Below are 23,005 nucleotides of genomic sequence, written 5' to 3' on the forward strand. Positions count from 1 at the left end.
AGCTGTGTAACTGAGTGGTAAATAAGGAGTCTGGTCCTGTTACTCCAGCTGTGTAACTGAGTGGTAGATAAGGAGTCTGGTTTACTCCAGCTGTGTAACTGAGTGGTAAATAAGGAGTCTGGTTTACTCCAGCTGTGTGTAACTGAGTGGTAGATAAGGAGTCTGGTCCTGTTACTACAGCTGTGTAACTGAGTGGTAAATAAGGAGTCTGGTTTACTCCAGCTGTGTAACTGAGTGGTAGATAAGGAGTCTGGTTTACTCCAGCTGTGTAACTGAGTGGTAGATAAGGAGTCTGGTTTACTCCAGCTGTGTAACTGAGTGGTAGATAAGGAGTCTGGTCCTGTTACTCCAGCTGTGTAACTGAGTGGTAAATAAGGAGTCTGGTCTTTACTCCAGCTGTGTAACTGAGTGGTAGATAAGGAGTCTGGTTTACTCCAGCTGTGTAACTGAGTGGTAGATAAGGAGTCTGGTTTACTCCAGCTGTGTAACTGAGTGGTAGATAAGGAGTCTGGTTTACTCCAGCTGTGTAACTGAGTGGTAGATAAGGAGTCTGGTCTTACTCCAGCTGTGTAACTGAGTGGTAGATAAGGAGTCTGGTTTACTCCAGCTGTGTAACTGAGTGGTAAATAAGGAGTCTGGTCCTGTTACTCCAGCTGTGTAACTGAGTGGTAGATAAGGAGTCTGGTTTACTCCAGCTGTGTAACTGAGTGGTAGATAAGGAGTCTGGTTTACTCCAGCTGTGTAACTGAGTGGTAGATAAGGAGTCTGGTTTACTCCAGCTGTGTAACTGAGTGGTAAATAAGGAGTCTGGTTTACTCCAGCTGTGTAACTGAGTGGTAGATAAGGAGTCTGGTTTACTCCAGCTGTGTAACTGAGTGGTAGATAAGGAGTCTGGTTTACTCCAGCTGTGTAACTGAGTGGTAAACAAGGAGTCTGGTTTACTCCAGCTGTGTAACTGAGTGGTAGATAAGGAGTCTGGTTTACTCCAGCTGTGTAACTGAGTGGTAAATAAGGAGTCTGGTTTACTCCAGCTGTGTAACTGAGTGGTAGATAAGGAGTCTGGTTTACTCCAGCTGTGTAACTGAGTGGTAGATAAGGAGTCTGGTCTTACTCCAGCTGTGTAACTGAGTGGTAAATAAGGAGTCTGGTCCTGTTACTCCAGCTGTGTAACTGAGTGGTAAATAAGGAGTCTGGTTTACTCCAGCTGTGTAACTGAGTGGTAGATAAGGAGTCTGGTTTACTCCAGCTGTGTAACTGAGTGGTAGATAAGGAGTCTGGTTTACTCCAGCTGTGTAACTGAGTGGTAGATAAGGAGTCTGGTTTACTCCAGCTGTGTAACTGAGTGGTAGATAAGGAGTCTGGTCCTGTTACTCCAGCTGTGTAACTGAGTGGTAAATAAGTAGTCTGGTTTACTCCAGCTGTGTAACTGAGTGGTAAATAAGGAGTCTGGTTTACTCCAGCTGTGTAACTGAGTGGTAAATAAGGAGTCTGGTCCAGATCAGGACGTCCCGTAGAGATCAGAGTTCATCCATATCTCCTGTATCACCATGTCTCTCCTCTCCGTGCGTTCTACCCTCTCCGCATCCGCTGTCCTGTAGCTCACTTCCTCCCAGCAGTAAGCCAGCTGCCTGTCTGAGTCCGACAGCAGCGAGCAGTCAGTCATCTCCTCCTCTTCTTCGTCGTCATCATCATCATCATCCTCCTCCTCTTCCTGGCTCCTGCGTGTGTGTTTTCTGTGTGCGTGTGTTTTGTGTGTGTGGCGGAGCCCCCTACAGGTCAGTCTGATAGACACAGCCAGCAGGGTGAGTAGCAGACCAACACACACACTGGAGGTGAACAGCAACGCTGCAGTCTCTGGGTGCTCTGGGTAGGAGAGGAGAGGAGAGGAGAGGAGAAGGAGAGGGAGAGGAGAGGAGAGGAGAGGAGAGGAGAGGAGAGGAGAGGAGAGGAGAGGAGAGGAGAGGAGAGGAGAGGAGAGGAGAGGAGAGGAGAGGGGGGTTTAATACAGAGATGGATGATTTGCGTACGTTTGTGTGTCTGTCTGTGTATCTGTCTCTGTGTGTGTGTCTGTCTGTGTATCTGTCTCTGTGTGTGTGTGTGTGTGTGTGTGTGTGTGTGTGTGTGTGTGTGTGTGTGTGTGTGTGTGTGTGTGTGTGTGTGTGTGTGTGTGTGTGTGTGTGTGTGCATACGTATGTGTGTGTCTGTCTGTGTTAGCATGTGTGTGTGCCTGTACCTTTAATATAGGAGTAAGTCATAACAGAGTTACTCATCATGACTCCTGTGTTTCCTGGTGTTCTGGAGCCCTTAGGATAGACAGCCACGTCTGCAGGACCAGGGTGGGCTGGGGGAGGACCAGGGTGGGCTGGGGGAGGACCAGGGTGGGCTGGGGGAGGACCGGGGTGGGCTGGGGGAGGACCGGGGTCAGCTGGGGGAGAACCGGGGTCAGCTGGGGGAGGACCGGGGTCAGCTGGGGGAGGACCGGGGTCAGCTGGGGGAGGACCGGGGTCAGCTGGGGGAGGACCGGGGTGAGTTGGGAAAAATCATGAAAGAAAATAAATGAGGATTTCTCTCATTCTAATGGAGGTGTAGATTACATCACATCACACATCACAAGGCTGCATGGGATTTCTGTTACTATGGGACTCTGTGTAGCCAATGGCAACGTCCGCTTTAGGTATAATGCCGGGAGCCACTTGTGGATTTGACAGCTCTAATACAGTCCCACCTCCTCCAACAACAAAAACAACTGCTATGTGAATGTTGGCTAAAGCGGATCTGACTGTATACAGCCCTAAACCTAGTTGTGGATTAAAACACGTCTGATGAAGATTCTCCATTGAGCATGCTTTTCAGTCCAGAACTAGGTTTAATGTACATCCGGGAAACCAGACCGTAACCACCTAAATAAAGCATTTCCTGTTGTTTTGTCCTTGCATAGTTGTCATATCACAGTGAGGAATCAACTGGATATTATATATTGATGACGGTACCTTTGGGGTGTGAGGTGGTTCTGAGTAGAAGACCTGGGTCTGCTTCCTGCAGAATCATCTGTGGTACTGTAGGGGAAAGCACAAAGAATGATACCTGTGAGGAATGTACTCCTATACTTCTCTGTCATACACACACACACACACACACACATACACACACACACACACACACACACACACACACACACACACACACACACACACACACACACACACACACACACACACACACACACACACACACACACAGACAGACAGACAGACAGACAGACAGACAGACAGACAGACAGACAGACAGACAGACACACACACACACAGACAGACAGACAGACAGACAGACAGACAGACAGACAGACAGACAGACAGACAGACAGACAGACACACACACACACACACACACACACACACACACACACACACACACACACACACACACACACACACACACACACACACACACACACACACACACACACACACACACAGACAGACAGACAGACAGACAGACAGACAGACAGACAGACAGACAGACAGACAGACAGACAGACAGACAGACAGACAGACAGACAGATACACACACACACACACAGACACCACAGACAGACAGACAGACAGACAGACAGACAGACAGACAGACAGACAGACAGACAGATACACACACACACAGACAGATACACACACACACACACACACACACACCACTTCTCGCTCGTAACACACCAACTACTCTTACAGTCCATCCAAAAGAGGACTCTCAAACACACAGAGATGAGCAGTGTTTTCTGTCAGCCTTGTTGCGTTGGTAAGTAACCAGCGAAGGGAAACTAGTATTGTTTTGTGTATCAATGGAGACGATATGATCTGTCCAAAGGGCGAAAGTTTAAATCCCCACATTATTATATTCACAACAATGTTTATCAGCTGATGGTCTCACAAAGAGCCTGGCATTTGAACCAATCACAGGAAGTGGCCGTATTCACAAAGCATCTCAGAGTAGGAGTACCTGATTTAGGACCAGGTCCCCCTGTCCGTATGAATCTAATTCATTATGATCCATCTAGGATCTGTCCATATGAATCTAATTCATTATGTCAATTCATCTGTCCATATGAATCTAATTCATTATGTCAATTCATCTGTCCGTATGAATCTAATTCATTATGTCAATTCATCTGTCCGTATGAATCTAATTCATTATGATCCATCTAGGATCTGTCCATATGAATCTAATTCATTATGTCAATTCATCTGTCCATATGAATCTAATTCATTATGTCAATTCATCTGTCCATATGAATCTAATTCATTATGATCCATCTGGGATCTGTCCATATGAATCTAATTCATTATGTCAATTCATCTGTCCGTATGAATCTAATTCATTATGTCAATTCATCTGTCCGTATGAATCTAATTCATTATGATCCATCTAGGATCTGTCCATATGAATCTAATTCATTATGTCAATTCATCTGTCCGTATGAATCTAATTCATTATGTCAATTCATCTGTCCGTATGAATCTAATTCATTATGTCAATTCATCTGTCCGTATGAATCTAATTCATTATGATCCATCTAGGATCTGTCCATATGAATCTAATTCATTATGTCAATTCATCTGTCCATATGAATCTAATTCATTATGTCAATTCATCTGTCCATATGAATCTAATTCATTATGATCCATCTGGGATCTGTCAATATGAATCTCATTCAGAATTTTGTAATTTACTCCTATTCAACTCGTGAGTTGAAATTTTAGTTGAATTGGCCACACTCCACAGGATGTAGAATTTGAGTTTGAGTGACAGGAAGTAGAATTTAACTCAGTGCAATTCAAAGAAATTCCACTCAGTCATACAACATGATCGTTTCACTGAATCTGACAGGTCTGTTTCATTGACTCTGACAGGTCAGTTATATTGACTCTGACAGGTCACACACAGCACTCCAACTCAGACACTTTATGAATACGGCCCTGGTCCTAGATTAGCGCTCCAACTCTGAGACGCTTCGTGAATACAAGCCATAATCCAATTACCATTCGCACGACAATGTCTGTTAGCCGATGACCTCACAAAGGGCCTGGCATTTGGTCCAATCACAGGAAGCTCCACAGGAAGTGTGTGTGTGTGTGTGCGGAGCACTGTAGATGCCATTCTCCCAGTCTATTTCTAGCCTGGTGTTTTCTCTGTTGTCTTTGTGCTGTGTGAGGTCTGGGGTCTGATGCCTGGGGCCTTATTCATAAAGAGTGTTTTTTTTTATTTTTTATGTTTTATTAAGAACTCATCAGGGTCTCAACTTCCTGTTGCGAGGTAGAATAGTACAATACACAAGATGACATTTCTAAATGTGGTTGTTGATCAGCTGTTTCTCTTGTTATGTCAGTCACTCAATCAGTCCATGTCAGAAATGTTTTTTTTTTTTTAGATTGGTAAGTCTAGCGGCCAGCTATCGAAACGTAATAATCATGGTCGATGGTTACGGGCCGAGGGACCCCCACTGATTTAGATAGTCAGTCTCACTCTTATATCATCTTAAAAACTGCAAACATTTCTCTACACCCTATGGCAAAATGTGCAAAATTACAAGAAATTAGCTGTAAAAGCTCATTTTCCTCTCCGTCCCCATGGCAAAATGAGTAAAATTGCATGAAATGTGTAATAAAATTGGAAAATCTTCACCTCCGCCTCATGATGTGTAGAATCGCCTCCTCCTCGAACAAAATTAACTCTAAAATATATATATTTTTATCTCACATGCAGACCCCCTGTCACGTCCTGACCATAGTAAGATGTCATTTTCTATGGTAGAGTAGGTCAGGGCGTGACAAGGGGGTGTTTTGTGTTTTTCTATGTTTTCTATTTCTGTGTTCTTAGGTTCTAGTTTTTGTATTTCTATGTTGGCTTGTTTGGGATGATCTCCAATTGGAGGCAGCTGGTCCTCGTTGTCTCTAATTGGAGATCATATTTAAGTATGAAAACCGTGACACCCCCGAGCAACTGCGGCTCCTCATGATGAGTTACGATTTTTTTAAATATTTATATGAAATATGTTGTTCTCTAATTCTCACAACAAAAATGTCAGACGGACTACATATTTACTAAATGGATGGTTCTCCCATCGATCAATGATAAATGTCTGGTCATTTGGATTGACAAGGATTTAAACATACTGATGAGCTAGTTAAAAAGATACGATTTTGAGCTCAGGTGCATCCTGTTTCCATTGATCATCCTTGAGATGTTTCTACAACTTGATTGCAGTCCACCTGTGGTAATGTCATAGGCGTCGTAAGGATTGGACCAAGGCGCAGCGGGTAAAGTGCTCATCTTCTTAATTTATTAGAAATAACATTTAAACAAAAGAAACAGTCCCATAAGGATCACAGACTATACAGGAAATAACCACCCACAACACACAAGTGAAACAAACACAACTAAATATGGCCTCCAATTAGAGACAACGACAACCAGCTGTCTCTAATTGGAGGTCCTACCAAAAACCCAACATAGAAATAGAAAACTAGATTTAAACATAGAAATAGAAAACATAGAACCTAAACCAAAAACACCAAAACACACAAAACAAACACCCCCCTGCCACGCCCTGACCAAACTACAGTGACAAATAAGCCCTTTTACTGGTCAGGACGTGACAGGTAAATTCAATTCGTTGGACATGATTTGAAAAGGCACACACCTGTCTACATCCCACAGTTGATGGTGCATGTCAGAGCAAAAACCAAGCCATGAGGTCAAAGGAATTGTCTGTAGAGCTTAGAGACAGGATTGTGTCGAGGCACAGATCTGAGGAAGGGTACCAAGAAATGTCTGCAGCATTGAAGGTCCCCTAGAACACAGTCGCCTCCATCATTCTTAAAAGGATGGAGTTTGGAACCACCAAGACTCTTCCTAGAACTGGCCTCCCGGCCAAACTTAGCAATCGGGGGAGAAGGGCCTTGGTCAGGGAGGTGACCAAAAACCCGATGGTCACTCTGACAGAGCTCCAGAGTTCCTCTGTGGCGATAATACAGCCATCTCTGCATCACTCCACCAATCAAGCCTTTATGTTAGAGTGGCCAGACGGAAGTCACTCCTCAGTAAAAGGCACATACCAGCCCGCTTGTAGTTTGCCAAAAGGCACCTAAAGGACTCTCAGACCATGAGAAACAAGAGTCTCTGGTCTGATGAAATCAAGATTGAACTCTTTGGCCTGAATGCCAAGCATCACGTCTGGAGGAAACCAGGCACCCTCATCACCTGGCCAATACCATCCCTAAGGGGAAGCATGGTGGTGGCAGCATCATGCTGTGGGGGTGTTTTTCAGCGGCAGGGACTGGGAGATTAGTCAGGATCGAGGGAAATATGAACGGAGCAAAGTACAGAAAGATCCTTGATGAAAACCTGCTCCAGAGTGCTCAGGACCTCAGACTGGGGCGAAGGTTCACCATCCAACAGGACAACAACCCTAAGCACACAGCCAAGACAACACAGGAGTGGCTTCAGGACAAGTCTCTGAATGTCCTTGAGTGGCCCAGCAAGAGCCCGGACTTGAACCCTATCTAACATCTCTGGAGAGACCTGAAAATAGCTGTGCAGCAACGCTCCCCATCCAACCTGATAGAGCTTGAGAGGATCTGCAGAGAAGAATGGGAGCGTTGTGCCAAGCTTGTAGCGTCATACCCAAGAAGACTCAAGGCTGTAATCGCTGTCTAAAAACCTGTTTTTGCTTTGTCTTTATGGGGTATTGTGTGTAGATTGATGAGGGAAAAAACGATTTAATCAATTTAAGAATGGTGTAACGTAACAGAATGTGGAAAAAGTGAAGGGGTCTGAATACTTTCCGAATGCACTGTAAAAGGCTAAACTGATCCTACATCAGCACTCCTACTCCGAGACGCTTCGTGAATACCATGGTTGGGCTCAATTCAGAATTTTGTTCATATAGTCTTTTAACGTTTACACTTAGAAGAAATCCTACTATGACCTCAGACGAGCCATCAAACAGGCAAAGCGTTAATACAGGACTAAGATCGGCTCTGTTGCTCATCGAATGTGGCAGGCCTTGCAAACTGTCACGGATTACAAAGGGAAACCCAGCCGCGAGCTGCCCAGTGATGTGAGCCTACCAGACAAGCTAAATGCCATCTATGCTCGCTTCGAGGCAAGCAACACTGAACCATGCATGAGAGTACCAGCTGTTCTGGACAACTGTGTGATCTCGGTCTCTGTTGCCGATTGCGAGTAAGACCTTTAAACAGGTTAACATTCAGACGGACTACCAGGACGTGCACTCAAAGCATGCACTGACCAGTTGGCAAGTGTCTTCACTGCCATTTTCAACCTCTACCTGATCCAGTCTGTAATTCCTACATGTTTCAAGCAGACCAACATAGTCCCCGTGCCCAAGAACACCAAGGTAACCTGTCTAAATGAGTATTGCCCTATAGCACTCACATCTGTAGCCATGAAGTGCTTTGAAACACTGGTCATGGCTCACATCAACACCATCATCCCAGAAATCCTAGAGCCACTCCAATTTGCATACCACCCCAAAAGATCCACAGATGATGCAATCTCTATTGCACTCCACACTGCCTTTTCCCACCTGGACAAAAGGAACAACTATGTGAGAATGCTATTCATTGACTACAGCTCACCGTTCAACACCATCGTGCCCTCAAAGCTCATCACTAAGCTAAAGACCCTGGGACTAAACACCTCCTTCTGCATCTGGATCCTGGACTTCCTAACGGGCCGCCACCAGGTAGTAAGGGTAGGCAACAACATATTTGCCATGCTGATCCTCAACACAGGGGCCCCACAGGGGTGCGTCCTTAGTCCCCTCCTGTACTCCCTGTTCACCCATGACTGCGTGGCCAAGCACGACTCCAACACCATCATTAAGTATTGCCGACGACACAACGGGGGTAGACATGATCACCGTAAACGATGAGACAGCCTATAGGGAGGTGGTCAGAGACCTGGCCGTGTGGTGCCAGGACAACAACCTCTCCCTCAACGTGATCAAGACAAAAGAGATGATTGTGGACTACAGGAAAAAGAGGACCGAGCACGCCCCCATTCTCATCGACGGGGCTGTAGTGGAGCAGGTTGAGAGTTTCAAGCTCCTTGGCGTCCACATCACCGACAAACTATCATGGTCCAAACACACCAAGACAGTCGTGAAGAGGGTACGACAACGCCTATTCGGGTCCCCGATTCCTTAAAAATGTCTACAGCTGCACCATCAAGAGCATCCTGACCAGTTGCATCACCGCCTGGTATGGCAACTGCTCGGCCTCCGACCGCAAGGCGCTACAGAGGGTAGTGTGTACGGCCCAGTACATCACTGGGGCCAAGCTTCCTGCCATCCAGGACCTCTATACCAGGCGGTGTTAGAAGAAGGGCTGAGGAGGGCCCGGCAAGCGGTACCGGAGCACCAAGTCTAGGTCCAAAAGGCTTCTTAACAGCTTCTACCCCCAAGCTATAAGACTGCTGAACAGCTAATCAAATGGCGAACCGGACTATTTACATTGACACCCCCTTTTTTTTACGCTGCTGCTACTTGCTGTTTATTATCTATGCATAGTCACTTTACCCCTACTTACATGTACATATTACCTCAATTACCTCGACTAACCTGTACCCCCGCACATTGACTCGGTACGGGTACCCCTGTATAAAGCCTCGTTATTGTTATTTTATTGTTGCTCTTTTATTTTTTACTTTAGTAAATATTTTTCTTAACTCTTATTTTTCCTAAAACTGCATTGTTGGTTAAGGGCTTGTTAGTATATTCTATTTCATGGTAAGGTCTACACCTGTTGTATTCAGCGCATGTGACAAAGCCGGTCTAACCAATCGGAATCCACGCTTCAAGATTGTTTTGATCACGCGGACTGGGAAATGTTCCGGTCAGCCTCAGAGAATAACATCGACGTATACGCTGATTCGGTGAGTGAGTTGATAAAGGAAGTGTATAGGAGATGTTGTACCCACTGTGACTATTAAAACCTACACTAACCAGAAACCGTGGCTAGATGGCAGCATTCACGCAAAACTGAAAGCGCGAACCACCGCATTCAACCATGGAAATGTGACTGGGAATATGGCCGAATATAAACAGTGTAGTTATTCCCTCCGCAAGGCAATCAAACAAGTGAAATGTCAGTATAGAGATAAGTGGAGTTGCAATTAAACGGCTCAGACATGAGACGTATGTGGCAGGCTCTATTAGTCATATTCTATTAGTTCTATTCTATTAGTTCTATTCTATTAGTTCTATTAGTCATATTCTATTAGTTCTATTCTATTAGTTCTATTCTATTAGTTCTATTAGTAATATTCTATTAGTTCTATTCTATTAGTTCTATTCTATTAGTTCTATTAGTCATATTCTATTAGTTCTATTCTATTAGTTCTATTAGTAATATTCTATTAGTTCTATTAGTCATATTCTATTAGTTCTATTCTATTAGTTCTATTCTATTAGTTCTATTAGTCATATTCTATTAGTTCTATTAGTAATATTCTATTAGTTCTATTAGTCATATTCTATTAGTTCTATTCTATTAGTTCTATTAGTAATATTCTATTAGTTCTATTAGTCATATTCTATTAGTTCTATTCTATTAGTTCTATTCTATTAGTTCTATTAGTTATATTCTATTAGTCCTATTCTATTAGTTCTATTAGTTATATTCTATTAGTCATATTCTATTAATTATATTAGTTATATTCTATTAGTTCTATTAGTCATATTCTATTAGTTCTATTAGTCATATTCTATTATTTATATTCTATTAGTTATATTCTATTAGTCATATTCTATTAGTCATATTCTATTAGTTATATTCTATTAGTCATATTCTATTATTTATATTCTATTAGTTATATTCTATTAGTCATATTCTATTAGTTATATTAGTCATATTCTATTAGTTATATTCTATTAGTCATATTCTATTAATTATATTAGTTATATTATATTAGTCATATTCTATTAGTTATATTAGTCATATTATATCAGTCATATTATATTAGTTATATTATATTAGTTATATTCTATTAGTCACATTCTATTAGTCATATTCTATTAGTTATATTAGTCATATTATATCAGTCATATTATATTAGTTATATTCTATTAGTTATATTCTATTAGTCATATTCCATTAGTTATATTCTATTAGTCATATTCTATTAGTTATATTCTATTAGTCATATTCTATTAGTTCTATTAGTTCTATTCTATTAGTCATATTCTATTAGTTATATTCTATTAGTCATATTCTATTAGTTCTATTAGTTCTATTCTATTAGTCATATTCTATTAGTTACATTCTATTAGTCATATTCTATTAGTTCTATTAGTTCTATTCTATTAGTCATATTCTATTAGTTATATTAGTTCTATTCTATTAGTCATATTCTATTAGTTCTATTAGTTCTATTCTATTAGTCATATTCTATTAGCTATATTCTATTAGTCATATTCTATTAGTTCTATTAGTTCTATTCTATTAGTCATATTCTATTAGTCATATGCTATTAGTTATATTCTATTAGTTATATTCTATTAGTCATATTCTATTAGTTATATTCTATTAGTCATATTCTATTAGTTATATTCTATTAGTCATATTCTATTAATTCTATTAGTTATATTCTATTAGTCATATTCCATTAGTCAAATTCTATTAGTTATATTCTATTAGTCATATTCTATTAGTTATATTCTATTAGTTATATTCTATTAGTCATATTCTATTAGTTATATTCTATTAGTCATATTCTATTAGTTATATTAGTCATATTCTATTAGTTATATTAGTCATATTCTATTAGTTATATTCTATTAGTCATATTCTATTAGTTATATTAGTCATATTCTATTAGTTATATTAGTTATATTCTATTAGTTATATTAGTCATATTCTATTAGTTATATTAGTTATATTCTATTAGTCATATTCTATTAGTCATATTCTTTTAGTTATATTAGTCATATTCTATTAGTCATATTCTATTAGTCATATTCTATTAGTTATATTAGTCATATTCTATTAGTTATATTCTATTAGTTATATTAGTCATATTCTATTAGTCATATTCTATTAGTTATATTCTATTAGTTCTATTAGTCATATTCTATTAGTCATATTCTATTAGTTACATTCTATTAGTCATATTCTATTAGTTCTATTAGTCATATTCTATTAGTCATATTCTATTAGTCATATTCTATTAGTTCTATTAGTTATATTCTATTAGTTATATTCTTTTAGTCATATTCTATTAGTCATATTCTATTAGTTATATTAGACATATTCTATTAGTCATATTCTATTACTCATATTATATTAGTTATATTAGTTCTATTCTATTAGTTATATTCTTTTAGTCATATTCTATTAGTCATATTCTATTAGTTATATTAGTCATATTCTATTAGTCATATTCTATTAGTCATATTCTATTAGTTATATTAGTTCTATTCTATTAGTTCTATTCTATTAGTCATATTCTATTAGTTATATTCTATTAGTTATATTCTATTAGTTATATTCTATTAGTCATATTCTATTAGTTATATTAGTTATATTCTATTAGTCATATTCTATTAGTTATATTAGTTATATTCTATTAGTTATATTCTTTTAGTCATATTCTATTAGTCATATTCTATTAGTTATATTAGACATATTCTATTAGTCATATTCTATTAGTCATATTCTATTAGTTCTATTAGTCATATTCTATTAGTCATATTCTATTAGTTATATTAGTTATATTCTATTAGTCATATTATATTAGTTATATTAGTTATATTCTATTACTCATATTATATTAGTTATATTAGTTATATTCTATTAGTCATATTCTATTAGTTATATTCTATTACTCATATTCTACTAGTTATATTCTATTAGTTATATTCTATTAGTTATATTCTATTAGTTATATTCTATTACTCATATTCTACTAGTTATATTCTATTAGTTATATTCTATTAGTCATATTCTATTAGTTATATTCTATTAGTTATATTCTATTAGTTCTATTAGTCATATTCTATTAGTTCTATTCTTTTAGTCATATTCTATTAGTTCTATTAGTTATATTCTATTAGTTATATTCTATTAGTTATATTCTATTAGTTCTATTAGTTATATTCTATTAGTTATATTCTATTACTCATATTCTACTAGTTATATTCTATTAGTTATATTCTATTAGTTATATTCTATTAGTTATATTCTATTAGTCATATTCTATTAGTTCTATTCTTTTAGTCATATTCTATTAGTTCTATTAGTCATATTCTATTAGTTATATTCTATTAGTTATATTCTATTAGTTATATTCTATTAGTTATATTCTATTAGTTGTATTCTATTAGTTATATTCTATTAGTTATATTAGTTATATTCTATTAGCCATATTCTATTAGTTATATTCTATTAGTTATATTCTATTAGTCATATTCTATTAGTCATATTCTATTAGTCATATTCTATTAGTTATATTAGTCATATTCTATTAGTTACATTCTATTAGTCATATTCTATTAGTTCTATTAGTCATATTCTATTAGTTATATTCTATTAGTTATATTCTATTAGTTATATTCTATTGTAAGACCATAGAAGTATTTTCCTACCACAGGAGTAAAGTACAGTCAGGTACTTCCTGGTTCCAGGGTAGCAGGGGTCTCTGAAGGTCTGGTTGTCTACGGCGACAACACACCTCTGTTTGCTGTAGCACCTCTGTGACAGCGTGTGAACCGCATTGTGGTTCGAACACTCTACATCGAGAGAGAGAGAGAGAGCGAGAGAGAGAGAGAGACAGAGAGAGAGAGAGAGAGAGACAGAGAGAGAGAGAGAGAGAGAGAGACAGAGAGAGAGAGAGACAGAGAGAGAGAGAGAGAGAGAGACAGAGAGAGAGACAGAGACAGAGAGAGAGACAGAGAGAGAGACAAAGAGAGACAGAGAGAGACAGAGAGAGACAGAGACAGAGAGAGAGAGAGAGAGAGAGGATCAACTAAAGATAAGCATGGAGGCATGTTAACGGTCCAACTCCATCAAGCATTTAATTATTGTATCAGTTTTGGATCTTTGCGTGTGCATTCCCATAACCTTCAGAGGAAATGTTTTGACAGTGTTGAAAGTGAATTGATGCTGATGCTGCGTTCATCACCAAGTGAGAAAGTGGAAATTACCAGTCATAAGTCATAAATACCAGTTGGATGCATTCACGTGCTTTGAACTGGTGGAGAAAAGCTGATCGGCTAATGAACAACAAGCTGTGTCTACCATAAACTAAAAGTACAGATATCATGCTTGTAAACAAATTTACAGTGTTCAAAAAACATTAATAGCAAAAATAAATCAATCTGCCTTTTTTTTTTTTATTGAGTGCTTCAACTTTACCTCAAAGTCCTTTTGGAAGTTTTTCTTGTCAAGCCAATCTCATGTTTAAAAAACATGATTACTTTTTATAAATGATGTTATGTTGTTCCATTTAATGGCCGAAAAAGCTTTTATCGAGGTGACGTCAAAGTTCAGCATGTAGGAGAAGTCTGAGCTCAGGGACGATAGACGAGTTAACCACTAGTAATTACCAGTTGGAAGGGCGTTCAAGTGGATTATTTTACCAGTTTTATGTGGTAAATACCACCATCCCACTTGGTTATGAACACAGCATGAGTCTCTCCTCTGCTGTCCACTCACCAAACGGGGGTGTTCCTCTGTCCTGTGAGGGACAGGTGTGACCCAGACCCCTACCATAAACAGCTGTATAGATGATCAGCACTCTGGGAGGCTTACAGTGTAACGTCAGCTTCTCTCCCTCACACACCACACTGCTCTTATGCTCAGCTGACAAAGAGGGGGGGGTAACAGGAGAGACAAGAACAAACACAAACTTGTTTTATGATGTATATTTTTCTGACAGAAATACTGCTTACTGCAGGTACACAGTACAGTTTACTGTCAGAAAGACAGTAAAGGGTCAGAAAGACAGAGACAGGGACAGAGAGAGAGGTGGACAGAGAGCGAGGGAGAGAGAAAGACAGGGACAGTGAGAGAGAGAGGTGGACAGAGAGAAAGAGGGACAGAGAGAGAGAGAGACAGCGAGGGAGAGAGACAGCGAGGGAGAGAGAAAGATGGGGACAGTGAGAGGGAGAGGGACAGAGAGAGAGGAGTGGTAGTGAGAGGGAGAGGGACAGAGAGAGAGGAGTGGTAGTGAGAGGGAGAGGGACAGAGAGAGAGAGAGACAGCGAGGGAGAGAGAAAGATGGGGACAGTGAGAGGGAGAGGGACAGAGAGAGAGGAGTGGTAGTGAACAGTACTCACTAGGTTTACACTTGTAGGTGACGTGGAGGTACTTGATGGTCCCAGGACAGGGGTCGGGCCCAAACACCAGGTGATTGACAGGTAGCTGACAGTCTCTGTGGCTCTGACACTCTGACAGTAACTTCTACAGAAAACACCAGGTGATTGACAGGTATCTGACAGTCTCTGTGGCTCTGACAGTAACTTCTACAGAAAACACCAGGTGATTGACAGGTATCTGACAGTCTCTGTGACTCTGACAGTAACTTCTACAGAAAACACCAGGTGATTGACAGGTAGCTACAGTCTTTCTCTACAGTAACTTCTACAGAAAACACCAGGTGATTGACAGGTATCTGACAGTCTCTGTGACTCTGACAGTAACTTCTACAGAAAACACCAGGTGATTGACAGGTATCTGACAGTCTCTGTGGCTCTGACACTCTGACAGTAACTTCTACAGAAAACACCAGGTGATTGACAGGTATCTGACAGTCTCTGTGACTCTGACAGTAACTTCTACAGAAAACACCAGGTGATTGACAGGTATCTGACAGTCTCTGTGACTCTGACAGTAACTTCTACAGAAAACACCAGGTGATTGACAGGTATCTGACAGTCTCTGTGGCTCTGACAGTAACTTCTACAGAAAACACCAGGTGATTGACAGGTATCTGACAGTCTCTGTGACTCTGACAGTAACTTCTACAGAAAACACCAGGTGATTGACAGGTAGCTGACAGTCTCTGACACTCTGACAGTAACTTCTATGGCAAACAACAATATGGTGACCCTAACAGACACTTTTTGGCCGGGATTCAATCCGATTGCCCCATTTCGGCTATGCACCTCTTAAAGGTAATGTTCCTGGGTTCGAAGAGACTGCATTGGTGGTAAACGCGGCAAATTACCTTTGAATGTCAAGCGTGCTATAACACATCTCTACTACTGATCTATAACACATCTCTACTACTGATCTATAACACATCTCTACTGATCTATAACACATCTCTACTGATCTATACCACATCTCTACTGAACTATAACACATCTCTACTGATCTATACCACATCTCTACTGATCTATAACACATCTCTACTGATCTATAACACATCTCTACTACTGATCTATAACACATCTCTACTACTGATCTATAACACATCTCTACTGATCTATAACACATCTCTACTGATCTATACCACATCTCTACTGATCTATAACACATCTCTACTAGATCTATACCACATCTCTACTGATCTATAACACATCTCTACTACTGATCTATAACACATCTCTACTACGATCTATAACACATCTCTACTGATCTATACCACATCTCTACTGATCGATAACACATCTCTACTACTGATCTATACCACATCTCTACTGATCTATACCACATCTCTACTGATCTATAACACATATCTACTGATCTATAACACATCTCTACTGATCTATAACACATCTCTACTACTGATCTATAACACATCTCTTCTGATCTATACCACATCTCTACTGATCTATACCACATCTCTACTACTGATCTATAACACATCTCTACTACTGATCGATAACACATCTCTACTGATCTATAACACATCTCTACTGATCTATACCACATCTCTACTGATCTATACCACATCTCTACTACTGATCTATAACACATCTCTACTACTGATCGATAACACATCTCTACTACTGATCTATAACACATCTCTACTGATCTATAACACATCTCTACTGATCTATACCACATCTCTACTGATCTATACCACATCTCTACTACTGATCTATAACACATCTCTACAACTGATCTATAACACGTCTCTACTGATCTATAACACATCTCTACTGATCTATACCACATCTCTACTGATCTATAACACATCTCTACTGATCTATAACACATCTCTACTGATCTATACCACATCTCTACTGATCTATACCACATCTCTACTGATCTATATAACACATCTCTACTGATCTATAACACATCTCTACTGATCTATACCACATCTCTACTGATCTATAACACATCTCTACTGATCTATAACACATCTCTACTGATCTATAACACATCTCTACTGATCTATAACACATCTCTACTGATCTATACCACATCTCTACTATGAACTATAACACATCTCTACTGATCTATAACACATCTCTACTGATCTATAACACATCTCTACTGATCTATAACACATCTCTACTACTGATCTATAACACATCTCTACTGATCTATAACACATCTCTACTGATCTATACCACATCTCTACTGATCGATAACACATCTCTACTACTGATCTATACCACATCTCTACTGATCTATAACACATATCTACTGATCTATAACACATCTCTACTGATCTATAACACATCTCTACTACTGATCTATAACACATCTCTACTACTGATCTATACCACATCTCTACTGATCTATAACACATCTCTACTACTGATCTATACCACATCTCTACTACTGATCTATAACACATCTCTACTGATCTATAACACATCTCTACTGATCTATAACACATCTCTACTACTGATCTATAACACATCTCTTCTGATCTATACCACATCTCTACTGATCTATACCACATCTCTACTACTGATCTATAACACATCTCTACTACTGATCGATAACACATCTCTACTAATCTATAACACATCTCTACTGATCTATACCACATCTCTACTACTGATCTATAACACATCTCTACTACTGATCGATAACACATCTCTACTACTGATCTATAACACATCTCTACTGATCTATAACACATCTCTACTGATCTATACCACATCTCTACTGATCTATACCACATCTCTACTACTGATCTATAACACATCTCTTCTGATCTATACCACATCTCTACTGATCTATACCACATCTCTACTACTGATCTATAACACATCTCTACTACTGATCGATAACACATCTCTACTAATCTATAACACATCTCTACTGATCTATACCACATCTCTACTACTGATCTATAACACATCTCTACTACTGATCGATAACACATCTCTACTACTGATCTATACCACATCTCTACTGATCGATAACACATCTCTACTACTGATCTATACCACATCTCTACTGATCTATATAACACATCTCTACTGATCTATAACACATCTCTACTGATCTATACCACATCTCTACTGATCTATAACACATCTCTACTGATCTATAACACATCTCTACTGATCTATAACACATCTCTACTGATCTATAACACATCTCTACTGATCTATACCACATCTCTACTGAACTATAACACATCTCTACTGATCTATAACACATCTCTACTGATCTATAACACATCTCTACTGATCTATAACACATCTCTACTACTGATCTATAACACATCTCTACTGATCTATAACACATCTCTACTGATCTATACCACATCTCTACTGATCGATAACACATCTCTACTACTGATCTATACCACATCTCTACTGATCTATAACACATATCTACTGATCTATAACACATCTCTACTGATCTATAACACATCTCTACTACTGATCTATAACACATCTCTACTACTGATCTATACCACATCTCTACTGATCTATAACACATCTCTACTACTGATCTATACCACATCTCTACTACTGATCTATAACACATCTCTACTGATCTATAACACATCTCTACTGATCTATAACACATCTCTACTACTGATCTATAACACATCTCTTCTGATCTATACCACATCTCTACTGATCTATACCACATCTCTACTACTGATCTATAACACATCTCTACTACTGATCGATAACACATCTCTACTAATCTATAACACATCTCTACTGATCTATACCACATCTCTACTACTGATCTATAACACATCTCTACTACTGATCGATAACACATCTCTACTACTGATCTATAACACATCTCTACTGATCTATAACACATCTCTACTGATCTATACCACATCTCTACTGATCTATACCACATCTCTACTACTGATCTATAACACATCTCTACAACTGATCTATAACATGTCTCTACTGATCTATAACACATCTCTACTACTGATCTATAACACATCTCTACTGATCTATAACACATCTCTACTGATCTATAACACAACTCTACTGATCTATACCACATCTCTACTGATCTATACCACATCTCTACTGATCTATATAACACATCTCTACTGATCTATAACACATCTCTACTGATCTATACCACATCTCTACTGATCTATAACACATCTCTACTGATCTATAACACATCTCTACTGATCTATAACACATCTCTACTGATCTATAACACATCTCTACTGATCTATAACACATCTCTACTACTGATCTATAACACATCTCTACTGATCTATACCACATCTCTACTGATCTATACCACATCTCTACTGATCTATAACACATCTCTACTGATCTATAACACATCTCTACTGATCGATAACACATCTCTACTGATCTATAACACATCTCTACTGATCTATACCACATCTCTACTGATCTATAACACATCTCTACTGATCTATAACACATCTCTACTGATCTATAACACATCTCTACTGATCTATAACACATCTCTACTGATCTATACCACATCTCTACTGATCTATACCACATCTCTACTGATCTATAACACATCTCTACTGATCTATAACACATCTCTACTGATCTATAACACATCTCTACTGATCTATAACACATCTCTACTACTGATCTATAACACATCTCTACTGATCTATACCACATCTCTACTGATCTATACCACATCTCTACTGATCTATAACACATTTCTACTGATCTATAACACATCTCTACTGATCGATAACACATCTCTACTGATCTATAACACATCTCTACTGATCTATACCACATCTCTACTGATCTATAACACATCTCTACTGATCTATACCACATCTCTACTGATCTATAACACATCTCTACTGATCTATAACACATCTCTACTGATCTATACCACATCTCTACTGATCTATACCACATCTCTACTGATCTATAACACATCTCTACTGATCTATAACACATCTATACTGATCTATACCACATCTCTACTGATCTATAACACATCTCTACTCTGATCTATAACACATCTCTACTGATCTATACCACATCTCTACTACTGATTGGATTGAATCCCAGCCGATATCTCTATGTAGCCTTGGTTTTGTGTGTTATACTTTAATTCTGAAAAGAAATGAGCCAGTACTATAATACTTTACCACCCTTTAAAGACTTATTCTGAATAACTTTATTATTCTCAGAAGGAACCTGCGTTTGTCAGAGTGAAAATTCTAACAGCCCACAGATATTCCGGAAGAGAGAGAGAGAGGAATGTAATAATTAACGATCAAGAAGTTAAGTTTACATTTAAAGAGTCGGTGGAATTGTTTCTACATGATTCCTTGCCAATGGGGATTGATCAACTCAGGCATACATGTCATGGAGTGAAACTGCGGGAAAAATACCTATTCTCGTGCAACAAAAAGGATTCCTACGACGGAAAGTAATGTGCGACCACAAAAAACAACCCACCTGTAGGGTAGTAAACGCTGAACAGCTGCAGTTTGCCGCTCTGACGACCGCAGGCGTCACGTTGTCGTTGGTGCAGAGCCTTGCGTCGGCGCGTCCGTAAAACGCCGACTGGATAGAGATGGTGGAGTGGCGTGGACAGTAGAGACGCAACTGCTGCCCGTCGCACGCCAGCACAGAGTGACTGGTTATGATCCGGGACAGGTATTCTGTTGAGAGAAATCAATTCCTCAATCATCAATCAATTCAATTGATCACGGTTTACTGATCAACCAAGACACTAAATATTCAACAAATATGGTGTGATGACGACGATGACGAAGAAGATAATTATGATGTAATTGTCTTATTCAAAAGTAAATCAAATCAAAAGGCCTACATTAAAACACAATATCTTCATTATTACATCACCACACCTATCATTATTACATCACCACACCTATCATTATTACATCACCACACCTATCATTATTACATCACCACACCTATCATTATTACATCACCACACCTATCATTATTACCATCACCACCACACCTATCATTATTACATCACCACACCTATCATTATTACATCACCACACCTATCATTATTACATCACCACACCTATCATTATTACATCACCACACCTATCATTATTACATCACCACACCTATCATTATTACATCACCACACCTATCATTATTACATCACCACACCTATCATTATTACATCACCACACCTATCATTATTACATCACCACACCTATCATTATTACATCACCACACCTATCATTATTACATCACCACACCTATCATTATTACATCACCACACCTATCATTATTACATCACCACACCTATCATTATTACATCACCACACCTATTATTATTACATCACCACACCTATCATTATTACATCACCACACCTATCGTTATTACATCACCACACCTATCATTATTACCATCACCACACCTATCATTATTACATCACCACACCTATCATTATTACCATCACCACCACACCTATCATTATTACATCACCACACCTATCATTATTACATCACCACACCTATCATTATTACATCACCACACCTATCATTATTACATCACCACACCTATCATTATTACATCACCACACCTATCATTATTACCATCACCACACCTATCATTATTACATCACCACACCTATCATTATTACCATCACCACCACACCTATCATTATTACATCACCACACCTATCATTATTACCATCACCACACCTATCATTATTACATCACCACACCTATCATTATTACCATCACCACCACACCTATCATTATTACATCACCACACCTATCATTATTACCATCACCACACCTATCATTATTACATCACCACACCTATCATTATTACATCACCACACCTATCATTATTACATCACCACCACACATATCATTATTACATCACCACACCTATCATTATTACATCACCACACCTATCATTATTACATCACCACACCTATCATTATTACATCACCACACCTATCATTATTACATCACCACACCTATCTTCATCATCATCATCATCATCATCATCACACTAACTTGAGAAATCAGCCAGTCCGTCCATGCCAGAGCAGGAGCTCCAGAGCAGCAGCGAGAGGTAGAGCAGGTTAATCCCGGACCCAGAGCATCTCAGCCCGCCGTGGGAACCCGACCAGCTCATGGCTCCTCGCATTCTCGCTCCGTGAGATCATATTCTGGGGGCTCGCCTCTCTCCTCAACTCTCCACGCTTCGGACAGGAAAGGCAGACTTATCGGGAAACATTGTTTGGAATGCTACACGATCACGCCACATAGCCTTCAACTACACCTGCGCCAAGTTATGACTTTGAATCCGTACAGACATTCGGAAATAAAAGAGAAATAACAATCTATGTAGTTTATATCAAATTACAGCAGTAACATGCACAGTTACGGAGCGTTGATGTTCCCGAAACAAAAACCGTTTTCTCTTTTTCAGCGTAGTCCCTTTAACAAAATAATAAATCACCCCAGTGCCTTCACCCAAACGGCCGGAAAAGAAGGAAAAGCGTTAAAATTAAAGAAATGTGTATCCTTCCTGTAGGATACTGATAGTAGTCCGGTTGACACCTGATCCAGAAT

At 38.9% G+C, this 23,005-nt stretch overlaps 1 protein-coding gene across 1 annotated transcript; it reads right to left on the reverse strand.

Annotated features, from left to right (window-relative positions):
* Window positions 1–1,110: 1,110 nt before the first annotated feature.
* On the reverse strand, window positions 1,111–23,002 carry eva1c (eva-1 homolog C (C. elegans)). Its single transcript, XM_014129827.2, has 8 exons — window positions 22,445–23,002; window positions 20,888–21,093; window positions 15,353–15,476; window positions 14,730–14,876; window positions 13,661–13,804; window positions 2,991–3,056; window positions 2,234–2,509; window positions 1,111–1,863 (listed from the first exon to the last, which is right to left on the reverse strand). Exons 1-8 carry the CDS (start codon window positions 22,575–22,577, stop codon window positions 1,499–1,501), a joined length of 1,461 nt encoding a protein of 486 aa, XP_013985302.2. The 5' UTR covers window positions 22,578–23,002; the 3' UTR covers window positions 1,111–1,498.
* Window positions 23,003–23,005: the final 3 nt, after the last annotated feature.

Source organism: Salmo salar, chromosome ssa11 (genome assembly GCF_905237065.1).
Source record: "Salmo salar chromosome ssa11, Ssal_v3.1, whole genome shotgun sequence".
Lineage (NCBI taxonomy): Eukaryota > Metazoa > Chordata > Actinopteri > Salmoniformes > Salmonidae > Salmo > Salmo salar.